We start from the raw sequence: 16,380 nt of genomic DNA, 5'->3' as shown, positions 1-16,380 counted from the left end.
CTTTAAGTTGTGAGTGGGGTGTTGCTTCATGGAAAAGAGATTCAGATGGGCAGTGAGATGCTAGAGCTAATTTAAACGCTTTCAGAGCTTGGTTTTGCTGATGGTATAGTGTGACATAGTATAATCATATGCTGGATTTTGCATTTTCTCTATAAAACTTCTATCTTTCCTGGTACTGTATCTTTACCCTTTTGATAATGTTAGGTTTTTGATTGATTTGGTTTGATTTCCTTTGTATTCCCATAGTGAATAGTTCATTAGGATAGATGCTCTTTACCCAAGTAATCATGTAGATAAGTTGCTATACCTCCCTCCCCCCCCCCCCCGCTTTTCTCAGGGTCCGTGGTCGGCAAACTGCAACTCGCGAGCCACATGTGGCTCTTTGGCCCCTTGAGTGTGGCTCTTCCACAAAATACCACGGCCTGGGTGAGTCTATTTTGAAGAAGTGGCGTTAGAAGAAGTTTAAGTTTAAAAAATTTGGCTCTCAAAAGAAATTTCAATCGTTGTACTGTTGATATTTGGCTCTGTTGACTAATGAGTTTGCCGACCACTGCTCAGGGTGGACCACTATTAGGTTATTCTCACTCTAAGAACACTCCATTAACAATTTCTTTTCCACAGGTAATAACAAAACTCTGTTTTAAAGTAGATGTTAAGTTTTTTTAATGCCTACAGGCACATTTTGACAAGTTTTCAGTTTTTAGCATTCTTGATTTTGCCTATATGCAAAGCAAATAAAGAAAATAAAGCTTGTTCTGTAGTCATCTCTGTCTGTCACATGGGGAGAGAAATCAAGTAAAATATTGACTGTTCAGACCAGAGGGTTATCAGAGAAGCAAAATTATCTTAAGAAGTTGTGTATGGCATAACCAAGTTGTGCCTGACCAAGCTGATGGCCTCTAGTTGGGTATTTGTACAGGAGAGGGTGGTATTGAAGAAGAGGTTCTCATCTGTGTAAACACCTGGGGAGCAAAGAGACTGGTAGGAGAAAGAATGCTGATGGGGATGAGTGTGTATGGGGGGTGGGCAAGATGGTGGTACTCCAGCCTGCCCAAGGGACTGGGTTCAAGTCCTAAAGCAATATGGGCTATTGGAACGAGCTACTATCGAAAGGAAAGGACCCTGCTGTGCTCAGGTAACAACTTGTAACATGGAGCAATCAAGGGAAAGGGGTGATAGATCAGATATTTAACCTGGCCCTCCTGAAGCATTTGTAAAATTTGTGGGGTTCAGTAAAAGAGTTCAATTAGGGATCCACATACCCAAATGTATAAAAAAATATTTAAAATAACAAATAAACCATTAAGTAAAGTAAATTGTATCTTCTTTATGACAAATGTACCCTCATAACCACCTGAAAAGCTAGGTTGAGATTTCGAATTTTCAGACTCCTGTAAGTCCTGCTCCAATGGTGTAGGAAGAGGTGTCCCTCTTCTCAATCACCTAGACCAGACCCATCCTTAGTTCTGGGTATATACTACCACCCCTTAGGCCTGGGAGCACAGGCCCCAGCAATGTAGTCAGCCCTCCCAAGGACAGCCCCAAGAGAAGCACACAGGCCCTGGAAACAGACTTGGGACTATAAAGGGGTGCCAGGTACCTGGAACATGGGCTAGCAGGGGCACACCCCTTCTTCCATGGGCTGGGCTCCTGGCCCTGTAGGGAGGGGCATGGTTGGAAGAGGACAAAAGTGGGCACTCTAAAGCACGGAGCTCAGGACAGAAATTCCTTTTGCCTGGGACTAAGAGCAAGACTATACTATCAACTTATACAATGTTAAGCACTGAAAAATCAAAAACAATTTGAAGGTGCTCAAATCACTATATAGAAAAATGTCTATTGGCCTGCCCTTTCATTTTAAATAATGATGACAAGGGGCCTGTGCCTCTCTGTTTCACCATGTGGTTCCAGCCATACGGAATACATAACACATTTTAAAACATCAACACATACAAAAAGTGATTGTGGGCATGTGAAGTTTGCTTCACTTTAACAGGCATTAGTAGAACACCTACTAAGTGAAAAGCTCAGTAGCCTTTGGAAAAGAAAGATAAACACTTTTATAGTCCCAACCATTCAGAAGTTCACAGTCCAGGTGATCAGGGGTTGGGGGGCAGGGGAAGTAGATACACACACACACACACACACACACACACACACACACACACACACACAATGCACAAATAAATACTAGGACATGAATATTCATATTAGCACTATTCATAATAGCCGAAAGTAGAAACAGCACAAATGTCCATCAATAGAAGAATGGATAAACAAATTGAGGTACATGCGTACAATAGAATATTATTAAGCTGTAAAAAGGAATGAAGTACTGATACATGCTACAATGTGGATGAATCCTGAAAACATCATGCTAAGTGAAAGAAGCCAGACACAAAAGGCCAGATATATGATTTTATTTATATAATATGCCCAAGAATAGGTAAATTCATGGAGGTGGAAAGCAGATTGGTGGTTGCCAGGGGGTGGGGGGATGGGGAGATGGAGAGTGACTAATGGAAACAGGGTTTTGGGGTGATGAAAATATTTTGGAACTAAAGAGTTGATGGATGCACAAAATTGTGATTGATACAGAATTGTTCACTTTTAAACGGTTATTTTTATGTAAATTTCACCTCAATTAAAGAATGACAATATAAGTTAGAATATGAGATGTGCTACCATAGAATATAAGAGAAGGTATCAGTGTAATCAAGAGAGCACTTAGGAAGCCTTAACTAAATGCAAAAATGAGGCTGTCTAGTTTCACCCACAAGAGCCCTGCCCCTTCTCCGATCCTTTGGTCAAAGAGGACTCCACCTTTCCCCCCTTTAAACAGAGCCCACAGATTAAACACATTTTCTCCCTTTCCTTTTTTTATTTTTCTCATTTTTATTAGGAAATATCTCAGACTTACACAAAGATATAGGGAATAATACTATCAACATCTATGTATGTACCACCCAGCTTAAGATATGTAACAATACATTTCTTAAGTTGAAGCCCACTGTGGAACCCTTCTCAATAAGATCCCTTCCTTTTCTTTCCCCAAGAGGTAACCATAATCCTAAATGAAGTGTTTTATCTTTCCCACACATGCACCCATTGTGCACACATTGGTACACAGCTCCCATGAGCATGCTTTTTATTCCAGATACATGTATCCACAATCAATATATGGTGATCAGTTTGCACGTTTTTGGACTTCATGTACGTGATATTATGTTTGCATCCTTCTGGAACCAGCTTTCCCCCTTATGCATTTTTCTGCTGCCATGACCTGCTCTCAGCCCCCCTATCTCTCAGCCCCTGTAAGTTGTGCTCTCCCCAGTTCAGCCCTTGCCATCCTGTTCACTTTACCTGCAACAGTTCCAAGTCAGTGAGTTAAGGCTGGTCCTACCTTGGGTGAGTCTCAGCCTCTTCCCCTGTGGCTTTAATAGCGCTTCTCAAACCTTTAAACTAGTCCTTCTCAAGCCTGCACTGCATCAGAATCCCCTGCAGAGCCTGCTAAACACCGGCTTCTGGGCTACCCTTAAGAGTTTCTGATTGAGTAGGTCTTGGGTGGAGCCTAAGAATTCCTGGGTGATGCTCATGGTGCTGTTTTGGGGACCAAACGACGAGATCCGCTGCTCCAAATCAATGTCTGGGCCCAGGCTCAGCAGCACCATCTGGCCTTCAGGCATGCTGGGCCATCTATGAGGTTTCCTTCAAAACTGCTCTAGAGCCCCTCTGTCTAGCAGACATTAATGCAAGTCATATGTATAATTTTAAGTTTGATAGTAGCTGCATCAAAAAAAACAGGCAAAATTCACTTTAATAGTATATTTTACCTCAATATATTATCATTTAAACAGGTAATCAGTATACAGTTTATTAGTGAGAACGGTAACACCTTTTATAGTTAAGCACATCTCAAATCAGACAGAGCAGCTCTAAAGGCTTGACATCATCTCTCTCTTTCAAAAATTGTTTTCAACTTGACATTTTAATTTATTTTGGGCTGCCATAAAATAATTTTAAACAGGCTTACAAAATGTGGAAAGTGGTATCTTTCGAAACAAAGAGGTGAGAGAGATATGAGTTGAGATTATTTATCTAAATAAACTCTGCCTGCATTTCAGTTTATCAATTGAAACAAACTTATTTTTAACTAAAAATGCTATCAAATATAGGTATAAGAAATAAAAGATATCATTGGACAACATTTTTGGGTGATGAATTTTGAAATTATATCAGTGTTTAATGCAATTAACATGGATTTATGAAAATGAAAAACCTAAAAAGAGGGAACAATACATTCTTCTTTATCTTCTTTCTAGTTTTCCAAACTGCAGGATGAAATGAGAGAAAATTAACACTTACAAGGCATTAACCAACTCCAATGACTTTCTAAATCTAAGAAAATAGCCCTGTGTGTACCTGCTGCATTTGTGCACTCTATCTCAATAAGGAGAGAAGAACAACACGCTTCCCTCTTGAAACCTGCCTTGCAGATCATTTGGTTCTGTCCAAGAGATCTATTGTGAAATTTGGTCCACACTAAAATGCCTTGATATTTGGTTCTGTCCAGAATGCCCATGCTTAGGAAACATCCTGGATTCAAAAAGCCCATAATGTTTATATGCACTTCTGATTTATAGGGTTAATACATAAAAATATCATGTTTTATTGGTCCAAAAATTGTATTCTGGCCTTATTGCCAATAGTAAACATTCTTGCTTCAGTAGCCTAGCTTGTAATGGCACATGGGGTTAGGTAGATGGCTCAGGGCTCCAATCTTGCAGAAAATCAGAATTTAAATATCAAGGACCTTTTGGCATAGACCAAATGTCTCTGTGGACTTTTGGACAGGACCAAATATCTGCTAATTGTAACCTGCACCTTTGGATATAGGGCACTCCTATAACCTATGGCTTCAATTGTGATCATACCACCTTTTCTCCCTCTTGCCTAACACCATAAATGCCTTTTCTTTCTCTTGTGAGGCCACACTCGTATTTAAATAAATCTCTCCACCTTAAAAGCCTGTGTTCATTCCTCAAGTGACACTCCCTTAACCACCCAGGCCCTCAGTTTTCCATATCTCCCATACGAGAGGCTATCTATATATCTAAGAGCCTAAGCAACCATTGTGACTGGTCAAGCAAACAACCAGTTGCTATGATGCGCACAGACCACCAGGGGGCAGACGCTCAACACAGGAGCTGTCCTCTGGTGGTCAGTGTGCTCCCACAGCCAACCTCCTACAGTCTCTCCCCCAGCCAGCTGGGCCTGATCGGGACTGGGCAAGACGGCCTTGATTGCCCTATTGTCCACCAGGCTGAGGGACCCCACCCACGCACAAATTCATGCACCAGGCCTCTAGTTATAAAATATACAACTATGAAAGTGGCAAAAAAAGAAAGAAAATTTTAATCATTTAAATAATATACAAAGATAAGATAAACCTTGAGACTTAATTACCAATTCAATGATTAACAATAATCATACTATGACTAAGTTTCTTTTCTTTTGACTGTCACACAAAATACAAAAATCTACAACCAAAAGTTTAGGTGTTAATCATTAAATGTGGTCCTACTTGAAATTGTTAACTTTTTGCTGTTTGTAAGTAGTCCTTGTCTCCTAGTTCATATAGGAGACTAATTTCTTTTTTTTTTTTACTTTATTTTTGTTGACACGATTACAGATGTCCCCATTTACCACCCCCCTTTGCCCACCTCCACCCAGTCCCTGCCCCCACATCCCTCTGGACATCACCACATGTTTGCTGTGTCTATGGGTTAAGCATATATGTTCTTTGGCTAATCCCTTCACCTTTTTTCATCTAGTCCTCCCCACCACCCTCCTCTTAGACAGCTGTCAGTCTGTTCCATGTATCCATGCCTCTGCTTCTATTTTGTTTGTCAGTTTATTTTGTTCATTAGATTCCACATATAAGTGAGATCATATGGTATTTGTCTTTCTCTAACTGGTTTAGTTCACTTAGCATAATAATCAGACTACATTTCTATGGCCAAGCAATGAAGGCCCAACCACACAGCCCAGCAACTTTAGCTGCTGCATCTAGTAACTGTTTTCTAAACAAATATTGGCCTTAGGTACTGATATATTTACCATTCGTTAGTCTTTACAGGTAGAGGACAGAAGACCTCATGAGAACAAATGAGTAGCCATGAAGTATAGTTCAGTATATAATGTGTTTTATATTACTAGGTGTACTAGAGGCCCGGTGCATGAAATTCGTGTATGGGGGGGTGTCAGCCCAGCCTGCACCCTCTCCAATCTGGGACCCCTAGAGGGATGTCCGACTGCCCAATTTAGGCCTGAAACGGGCAGTCTAACATCCCTCTCACAATCCAGGACTGCTGGCTCCCAACTGCTTGCCTGCCTGCCTTCCTGATTGCCCCTAACCACTTCTGCCTGTCAGCCTGATCACCCCCTAACCACTCCCCTGCCAGCCTGACTGATGCCTAACTGCTCCCCTGCCAGCCTGTTTGCCCCTAACTGCCCTCCCCTGTAGGCCTGGTCACCCCCAACTGCTCTCCCCTGCAAGCCTGATCCCTCCCAACTGCCCTCCCCTGTTGGCCATCTTGTGGCGGCCATCTTGTGTCCACATGGGGACAGCCATCTTTGACCACATGGTGGCAGCCATCTTGTGTGTTGGAGTGATGGTCAATTTACATATTACTCTTTTATTAGATAGGATGAGTAGTCTATTAACGTTTTAAGTAGATAAATTGAATTTTAAAGCTAGTTTTAAACAAACGTTTTTCTTAATTTACTGGGAGAATTGCTGTCAGTAACAGGTAAATGCCAGGAATGGTTATGTGATATTCAAAGCTACACACAGATACCTGGATTTTCTGGACCTGATCTCTGCTGGATCCACATCCTTTTCAGGTTCCTGTTTTTTGTTCAACACCTCTTTGTCTTCCTTACTTTCAGCACCCTGAGCCTCTTCTTCAGTTGTTTCTTTAGTGAAGAATAAGACAGACTTTGGGATGAGACATTCACAGAAGAAAATCCCAATTCATAATGAATGGAGACACACATAAACCCTCAGGAGAAGCAGGACGACGGAAGTAACTAGCAGGAGGATGGAAGTAACTAGGAAAAGACTAGCTAGGCATCTTCCTACTAGTTGCTGCAACACTCCTGTGGCCCTCACATTTCTGCTGCTTGTTTTCACAGTGACATTATTTCTCTTTTTCTAGTAAACCTGTGCTGTTGATGACTTCTGTCTGGCCTTTCAGAGAAAAAGGGATCAGAATAACCACGGTCTAGGGTATTTTGTATGTTCTAATCCGAACTGTCTTGGGAAAATATTTTTGCCTCAGGGACAAATTCTATGGTTAAGCCTCAGGGACAAATTCTATGGACAAATTCATTAGTTCCTCAACCCTCTGAATATTTCATTTTTACCAAGTCCTTGGCATCAGTTCTTAATGTTTGGGGATCAACTTTCTAAGAATCTTGACACTTTCAGAAGCCAAGAACCAAACACCAGGTATGCCATTTGCTTGTTCTTTTCCTTCAGGCTCCCCTCCCATGTCCTCCGCGGCTCCCTCCTGAACACCTGCCCCTGGGACAGTCGGACATTGGTCTGTGGGTCTTGAACTGCACTGAGCTCAGATTTCTTAGCAGAGGTCGGGAGAGGGCAATGTACTTTTCCCCTCGAGGTGGGGAAGGCCATTATGGAGTTGGGCTTCTCCTCGGCCTGCAGTGTGTTGAGGGCCCCGACCCAGCCGGGAGAGCATGACCGGCCAGTGCGCCAGCTGTGCCCACCGCCTGCTCACAGGCGCCCCCCCCCTCTCCCCCCACCCCCTGCCAGGGGCCTCCCTGGTCCTGGGGCCTCCCGACCAGACCCTATCCGCTCCGCCAGATCCTCACCCAGGGGGGCTTCAGCCTCCTGCATGGGCTCCTCCTGTGCCTCCTCTGCCATCTCCCCAGCCGCAGACTCCTCCTCCACCTTGGCCTCCACCTTGTCTTCAGGCTCTGGGGCTGGGAACCCCTCTCCAGAGCCTACGGCTCTGTTGCTGAAGCCCTCCGGCAGCACGGCTGCAGCACCCTCTCCAGAGGCATCTGGCACCGAGAGCATGCGGATCTGGGCCGCCTGACCTGGCAGGTGATGTCTGGGCAGGATGATACTGCGGCCGCCGTGGGGACGCACGAGGATGTGGTCATTGTGGTACAGGCGGCGCAGCATTGTGCGCACCAGGTCCAGGAACACGATGTGGAAGCCCGCCAAGGGTAACTGGTTGGGGTCCATCACCATGTTCCGGCCTGGCACCATGTTTTCCTCCTCCTCTTCCTCCTCCTCCTCCTCCTCCTCCTCCTCCTCCTCCTCCTCCTCCTCCTCCTTCTCCTCCTTCTCTTCTTCCTCCTCCTCGGCTGGGCCAATGTCAGAATCCTCCTCACTCGTGTTGCTCTCAGGGTCTCCCACTGCCCCGGCCTCCTCCCCAAGGCTCTCCATGGCCTCTGCTACTTCTGCGGCCACCATGGCGGCAGCTGCGTCATTCCCGTCCCCCTGGGGCCCGGAGTTGAGGATCAGGGCATCCTGATCTCCATCTTCCCCAACCCAGGCTCCCACCATGCCCACGGGACTCTCCCGGCCACCTGGGGCCTGGTTTCCATCATCACTGTCAGACATGACAGCGGACAGTACCTCTACGGGGCAGCGATAGGGCTGTGGTGTCGCTGGCCAAGATGGTGGCCAGGGAGAGGAGTCCGTTGACAGGGGGGCTCACAGGAGGGGGCGGGACAGTGGAGGAACTGTCTGTCAAGTGGGCAACGGCCTCTGATGGGCAGGGGTGGATGGCCGGAAACACCCACCAAGGTTTCGCCACAGTACGGGGGTGGGACTAGATGAGTCAACAAAGGGACACGTCTGCTCCTTACAAGCTTCAAGCTCATTGGCTGGGAAGTGAGGATTGACATGCCATGTGTCCAATGAATGACTTTGAGGCCTTAGGGTCCTGAGCTACCTTCACGCCCACACAAGTCCTGCCCTCTCAATTTTTCGACTGTCTGAAATCTATAGTGGTCCAATATGGAGGTACCCTGGGTGCAGCAATTTTCAAGGGTGTCATAAGAATTTTAAAAACATGGAATACCTGACTAGTTAGGGGCACTGACCTCTTTTCCCATTAAAAAAAATGACAAAATGACAATGGGAGATATCTGTAATACTATCAACAATAAAAATATATTTAAAAATTGATAACAGCCAACACACTAGCTGTCAGTGTGAATGAATCAAAATTGGACCTATTTTTTTCTCAGATCAGTCATAAATATATTTTTTGGTGTGCCACAGAATTTAAGTAATTAGTTTATGTGTGTCATGAGATGAAACTGGTTGAAAATCACTGCTGTAAAGGGCAGAGAGTAAAAATTTTGGGTTTGGTAACTCAGAGGTACATTTGAAACCACTATGTAGATACTCATTTAACAAGAGAGAAAACAAATGTCCACAACTATTTTATTCTTGAAACTAAAAGTATAATGCTAATTGCATACAATTTTTATAATAAAGGTCTATTAATAACAAGGGTGTAAGTCTTTTGGGAGAATAACATTTTGCTTAATTGGGGTTCAAAGTTAGGGATCTCTATCAAAATTGTCTATGCTCATCTGTTGAACTGTAATGAGGTTTTACATAATTTATCTTTTAAAAAATATGCTGAGTGTTTTTAAAGGGTTTAAAAGCATGTTCAATTAGCATACGGGTTTTTCTCATTTATATAATAGATGAATTTTCATCTGCTTGAGTACAGCAAAGGGTTAGACTCTGAATCAATTTATGACTTCAGAGATGTGCTATTTCAAAATATATTCTATAGAATTTACTTAACTGCTTCTACCATTGATTCTTTAAATAAGCAAAGCAGATGATATCATTCCTTGAAATTGCTTTTAAACACTAACATTTTAATTGAAATACAGGTAAAAATCTAGAAATTCCTGGTACAGTGCCTGCACTTAGTCTTATTTAATATGGGAATTGAATGTACAATGAAAAAATTATCATTTTCTTTATCCTTGGAGCAGAGGGAAGGAGAGAAAGGAGAGGTGGAAATATGGTTGCAGTATTTAAGAGCTGAATAGGAGAACAATAAATCTTTCATAATGCCAACAACTGCACAATGAAGAACAACTTTGTATCTCATCAATTTTATAATTCATTCTCGATCCAGAAGTTAGGTTCCCCTCTATGTACCTCAATTAATTCAAACCCCATACCCTCCAAAATACAAAGATAATTTAATTGGTATTTCCTAAGTAGAAAATCAAACATCAAAGGGAATCCCTCCTTCTGACATCTGCTAATATGATTTCACCAAAGTATAAATGTAACACTTAAATATGAAATATCTTGGCCAAGTAAGAAACTGCAGCTGTTAGGGGTATTACCCCACTATATGTATTACATATTAAATCAAACCCAGCATTAAATATGCTTGCACAATTATGCTGTGAATTAGATAGTAGTGATGATGCTAGTGAAAAAGAGCTATCATTAACCCTAGAAGAATAAGGGGGAGAATGTGAAAACAAGTAGAAAGTCAATGAAGAGTTGGTCATTTTCTGATTAGGAAAGGTAATTTTAAACATATAAATATAAAAAGGAAAATATTACCTTATTCCCTCTATAAGTAAATAATATGAAACATTTATTTTATATATCAGACAACAACAGAGCTAAGTAATTCAACTCTACTGCAGCATTATAAATATCCTGTTCCCTCACTCACTGCCAATGGCCTGTCTCACAGCTTGCCTGCATTGCAGCTACCCCACATAAATGCCTTGATTACACAAAGTCCTTGTCAGATTAGGCCAGCTTCCAGGGCACTGGATCCTCATCTCACTCAGGCTTATGCCAAAGATGTAAATTTTGGTGCAGGTGCCCAAGCCTCAGTGTTTCAAGGTATAGACCTTTTAGCTGATGCTGTACCATTACTATAGGGCCAAAGAGAAGAACAGTGATTATTGAACAGAGTTTGGGCAGTCCAAAATTAACAAAAGATAGTGTGATATTTGCAAAGTCCATTGCCTTAAGTCTTAAGGCTTAAGAGATAAATATAAAAATATCAGTGCTAAACTTGTTCAAGATGTTGCCAATAATGCAAATGAAGAGGCTGGGAATGGCACTACCACTACTACTGTACTGGCACACTATCTTGCCAAGGAAGGCTTTGAGAATATCAGTGAATGTGCTAATCCAATGGAGATCAGGAGAGATGTGATGTTAGCTGTTGGTGCTGTAATTTCTAAACTTAAAAAGCAGTCGAAACCCATGACAACCCCTGAAGAAATAGCTCAGGTTGCTACAATTTCTGCAAACAGAGACAAAGAAATTGGAGACATCATTTCTGATATGATAAAAAAAGGTTGGAAGAAAGGGTGTCATCACAGTAAAGGATGGTAAAACACTGAATGATTATTTAGAAATTATTGACGGCATGAAGTTTGATTTGGGTTATATTTCTCCATACTTTATTAATACAGCAAAAGGTAAGAAATGTGAATTCAAAGATGCCTATGTTATATTGAGGGAAAAGAAAATTTCTAGTATTGAGACCATTGTACCTGCTCTTGAAACTCCCAATGCTCACCATGAGCCCTTAGTCATAATTGCTGAAGATGTAGATGGAGAAGCTCTAAGTACACTCATGTTGAATAGACTAAAAGTTGGCCTTCAGGTTGTAGCAGTCAAAGCTCCAGGTTTAGGTGACAATAGAACCAGTTTAAAGACATGGCTATTGATATTGGTGGTGCACTGTTTGGAGAAGAAGGATTGGCTAGAAATCTTGAAAATGTTCAGCTTCATGACTTAGGAAAAATTGGAGAGGTCATTGTGACCAAAGGTGATGCCATGCCCTTGAAAGGAAAAGGTAACAAGGCTCAACTAGGGAAAAACATATTCAAGAAATCACTGATCAGTTAAATATCGCAACTAATGAATATGAAAAGGGAAAACCTAAATGAATGTCTGGCAAAACTCTCAGATGGAGTAGCTGGGCTGAAGGTTGGTGGGACAAATGATGTTGAAGTGAATGAAAAGAAAGAGTAACAGATGCTTGTCTTCAATGCTACATGAGCTGCTGTTGAGTAAGACATTGTTCCTGGAGAGGGTTGTGCCTTGCTTTGGTGCATTCTGGCCTTGGACTCATTAATTCCAGCTAATGAAGATTTTTAAAATTGGTATAGAAGTTATTTATAAAGTATTCAAAAATTCTGCAATGACTATTGCTAAGAATGTAGGTGTCAAGGGATCACTGATAGTTGAGAAAATTATGCAAAGTTGCTCAGAAGTTAGTTATAATACTATGCTTGGAGATTGTGAATTTGGTGGAAAAGGAATAATTGAGCCAACTAAGGTAGTAAGAACTGCTTTATTGGATGCTGCTGGAGTGGCCTCTCTGTGAACAACAGCAGAAGCTGTATTGACAGAAATTCCTAAAGAAGAGAAAGACCCTGGAATGCATGAGAATGGTAGAATGAATGAGAATGGGAGGTGGTATGAGAAGTGGCATGTTCTAATCCTAGAATAGTGCTTTACCATCATTAATGAGAACCGTGAAAGGAAGCTCAAGGCAGTGCTATTCACCAATAACTTCAGAGAAGTAGATTGAAGGAAATGACTGAAGACAAGGCTGGCTGATGTTTAAGAAAATTGCTATTACCATCAGTTACTGCTTTCAGTTGACAACCTACAATGGTCTACTGTTGTCATTGTCCATGCCTACAGATAATTTATTTATTTTTTAATTTCTTTATTGATTAAGATATCACATATTTGTCCTCATCCCCCACATTCCCATCCCAAACCCATCCCCACGCATGCCCCCACCGCCCTATTGTTCGTGACCACTGGTTAGGCTTATAACCCAGGACCAAACCAGAGAGGGTTGGACCTGAATTACCACCATTTGTCCACCATCCAGAACTGAAATATCATTGCTGACATGTACACATGAGGAACTGTTTGACATTGAAATTGGGACTCAAAAGAACTGTTGGCCCAGAAAGAAACTCACTACACACTGATTCATTTGCCTCTCAGCATAACCATTATTGCTTGTCTCAGTTTTGGTTCTTATAAGTGTATTTCTAGTATCACATGATCTCACTCATCTAGGGGAAATAATGAACAACATAAACTGATGAACAAAAACAGACCCGGAGACAGGAAAGCATCGATCAGACTGTCAAACCTCAGAGGGAAGGTTGGGGAGGGTGGGGGTAAAGGGGAGAGATCAACCAAAGGACTTGTATGCATGCAGATAATTTATTTTGTATTTTTTTGTTTTATTTATTTAATCATTTTTCATTTTCAATTACAGTTGATATACATTAGTTTTAGATATGCACCCCAGTGACCAGGCATTTCATAATTTAATACTTAATCATCCCAATAAACCCTATATCCATCCAGAACCACACCTAGTTATTAGAATATTATTGACTACAATTTCTATGCTGTACTATATATCCCCATGACTATTATGTAACAACCAATTTCTACTTCTTGATCTCTTCAACTTTTTCACCCATCCTCCCAAACCCCCTCCCATGTGGCAACCAACAAAAACTCCTCTGTATCTATGAGTCTTTCTGTTCTGCTTGTTAATTTTGTTTGTAGATTCAACTGTTGACAGATATGTATTTATTGCAATCTTATTGTCATATTTTCACCTTATTTTGATCTTCTTAAATAAGACTGTTTAACATTTCATATAATACTGGTTTGGTAGTGATGAACTTGAGATTTTTCATGTATGTGAAGCTCTTTATCTGTCCTTCAATTCTAAATGATACTTTGTAGGGTAATCTTCATTGTAGGTCCTTGCCTTTCAAAACTATGAATATTTTTTGCCACATCCTTTTGACCAGCAAAGTTTGAAAAATAAGCTGATAGTCTTATGGTAGCTTCCTTATAGGTAACTGCTTTTCTCTTACTGCTTTTAAGGTTCTCTGTTTGTTTTGGCCCTTTTGCATTTCAATTATGATGTGTCTTGGTGTGGGCCTCTTGGGTTCATCTTGTTTGGGACTGTCTGTGCTTCCTGGATGTGTATGTCTGTTTCCTTTACTAAGTTAGGGAAGTTTTCTGTCATTATTTTTTCAAATATGTTTTCAATTTCTTGCTCTCTCTCTCTTCTCCTTCTGGCACCCCCATGATGCAAATATTGGTATGCTTGAAGTTGTCCCGGAGTTTCCTTACACTATCTTCAGTTTTAAAACTTCTTCTTTCTTTTTGCTGGTCTGATTAGGTGTTTTGTTTGTTTGCTTCTTCATATTTCAAATTGCTGATTTGATTCTTAGCATCATCTACTCTACTGTTGATTCACACTAAATTGTTCTTTATTTCAGTTAATGTACCCTCCATTTATGACTGGTTCTTTTTTATGCTGTTGAAGTTCTCACTAAGTTCCTTGAGCATCCTAATAACCAATGTTTTGAACTCTGCATCTATTAGTTTGATTGTCTCCATTTTGCTTCATTTTTTTTCCCTGAAGTTTTGTTCTGTTCTTTCATTTGGGCCATGTTTCTTTGTCTCCTCATTTTGGCCACCTCCCTGTATTTGTTTCTATGTACTAGATAGAGCTGCTACATCTTCCAGGCTTGGTAGTGTGGCCTAATATAGTAGACATCCTGTAGGGTCCAGTGGTACAGCCTTCTCAATCACCACAGATGGACACTCAAGGTGCACACCTGTGTGGTCTGTATACCCTCTTATTGTAGCAACTTGATTGCTGCTGGCATGTCAATGGGAGGATTTACCCAGGCCAAGGTCAGTCGCTGCCTGTGTTCTGCCCAGTCCACCAGGCATAAGCTACAAAGTGATATGCAGATGGAAGCTTCTTGTGCTGTGCTTGGAGGTAGCCAGGTGAGGCCAAGCTGTGAACCATGGTTGGCTGTTGCCAGTGCTGAGCCTGGAGCCACTTAGCAAGAGGTATGGGGCCAGATGCTGCTTGTTTGAGAGATTTTAGGAAAATCTGAAACATGGGCCAAGACAGGCCATTCCTATGGTAAATCCACTGGAAACAGCTTGGGTGGGCCCCAAAAGTGGGTGAGGCAGGATCTCATGGAATAATCATGTGGGGGAAAACAGTGTGATACAGGTTGATGGAGTCTCATATGGCCCCCGCCTGCTGGCTCTGTAGGGGAAGGGCTCATCAAAGAACAGTGGTTTCTGCCTGAACTTCTGTCTGGGAGAAAGCTGCCCCTCCAACTCTCACCCTGTTGCCAAACAATTCAGTTCCTCCCCGTATGTCTCTGGTGCCTTTCAAGCTGCTGTCCCCACACTATAGCTAAGAGCAAGTGAGTCCAAGTAAATCTGTACAGGGGCCCTTTAAGAGGAACTGCCTGGGACTCCACTAGCCTCATCCTCTCTAAGCCTCAATTCCCACTGGTTTTTAGAGTCAGAAGTTATGGGGACTTCTCTTCCTAGGACTGGAACCCTGGGCTGGGGGGCCTGGTGTGGGACTGGAACCCCTCACTCCTCAGAGGGGACCTCCACAGTCGAGATATCCTTCCTGATTTTTATCCAACACATGTAGGTGTGGAACCAACCTGTTCTATGCCTCCAGCCTTCCTACCAGTCTTTTTTAAAAAAATTTCTTTATTGATTAAGGTGTCACATATTTGTCTTCATCCCCCCATTCCCATCCCACACCCCTCCCCATGGATGCCCCAACCCCCTGTTGAAGTTAAACATCCCACACCCCTCCCCACGGATGCCCCAACCCCCTGTTGAACTTAACTCATATGCATGCACACAAGTCCTTTGGTTGATCTCTCCCTCCTCCCCCCCCCCTCCCCTATCCGCCCTCTGAGGCCCGATAGTCCGATTGATGCCTCCTTGTTTCTGGTTCTGTTCTTGTTCCTCAGTCTATGTTGTTCATCATTTCCCCTAGATGAGCGAGATCATGTGTCACTAGATATCTTATATAATAAAAGAGAAAAATGTAAATTGACCGTACCTCCGCTATGCTCACCAGCCAATCAGGAATGAGTATGCAAATTAACCCAACAAGATGGAGGGTTAATTTGCATACACAAGCTGCCAGATGGAGAGCAGAGAGGGAGAGCTGGTGGCTTGAAGGACTCTGCAGAGTGGGAGGCCGTGGGAGGGAGACAGAGCAGGAAGGGAAAACCAAGAGTGTGGGGAGCATCAGGAATTCTGGGAATAGTAGTTCTGGTGGCAGCCACAGGACCGGAAGTGGAAGCCCAGAGCACAGGGAGCACCAGGAATGCTGGGAATCATAGTTCTGGTGGCAGATGGATTTCCTACACACTAGAGCAAAGTGAGCTGGAGCAAGTTACTGTTGTGGTGGGAGAGGGAGGGAAAGCAAAGGTGAGAGGCTT

General features: G+C 42.4%; 1 protein-coding gene and 1 pseudogene across 1 annotated transcript; one reads left to right on the top strand and one right to left on the bottom strand.

Annotated features, from left to right (window-relative positions):
• Positions 1-4,228: 4,228 nt before the first annotated feature.
• Positions 4,229-8,656, bottom strand: CT47C1 (cancer/testis antigen family 47 member C1). The gene is made up of 4 exons (XM_054719440.1): positions 8,450-8,656; positions 7,897-8,359; positions 6,861-6,978; positions 4,229-4,331 (listed from the first exon to the last, which is right to left on the bottom strand). The coding sequence occupies exons 1-4, from the start codon at positions 8,654-8,656 to the stop codon at positions 4,319-4,321; spliced, it is 801 nt and encodes a 266-aa protein (XP_054575415.1). The 3' UTR covers positions 4,229-4,318.
• A 399-nt stretch (positions 8,657-9,055) lies between these two features.
• LOC103299995 (60 kDa heat shock protein, mitochondrial-like) lies at positions 9,056-12,563 on the top strand (annotated as a pseudogene).
• Positions 12,564-16,380: the final 3,817 nt, after the last annotated feature.

This window comes from Eptesicus fuscus, chromosome 1 (assembly GCF_027574615.1).
Source record: "Eptesicus fuscus isolate TK198812 chromosome 1, DD_ASM_mEF_20220401, whole genome shotgun sequence".
NCBI classification, from domain to species: Eukaryota; Metazoa; Chordata; class Mammalia; order Chiroptera; family Vespertilionidae; genus Eptesicus; species Eptesicus fuscus.
The sequence above is the reverse complement of the archived record's forward strand: the minus strand, read 5'-3'. Positions and strand labels throughout refer to the sequence as shown.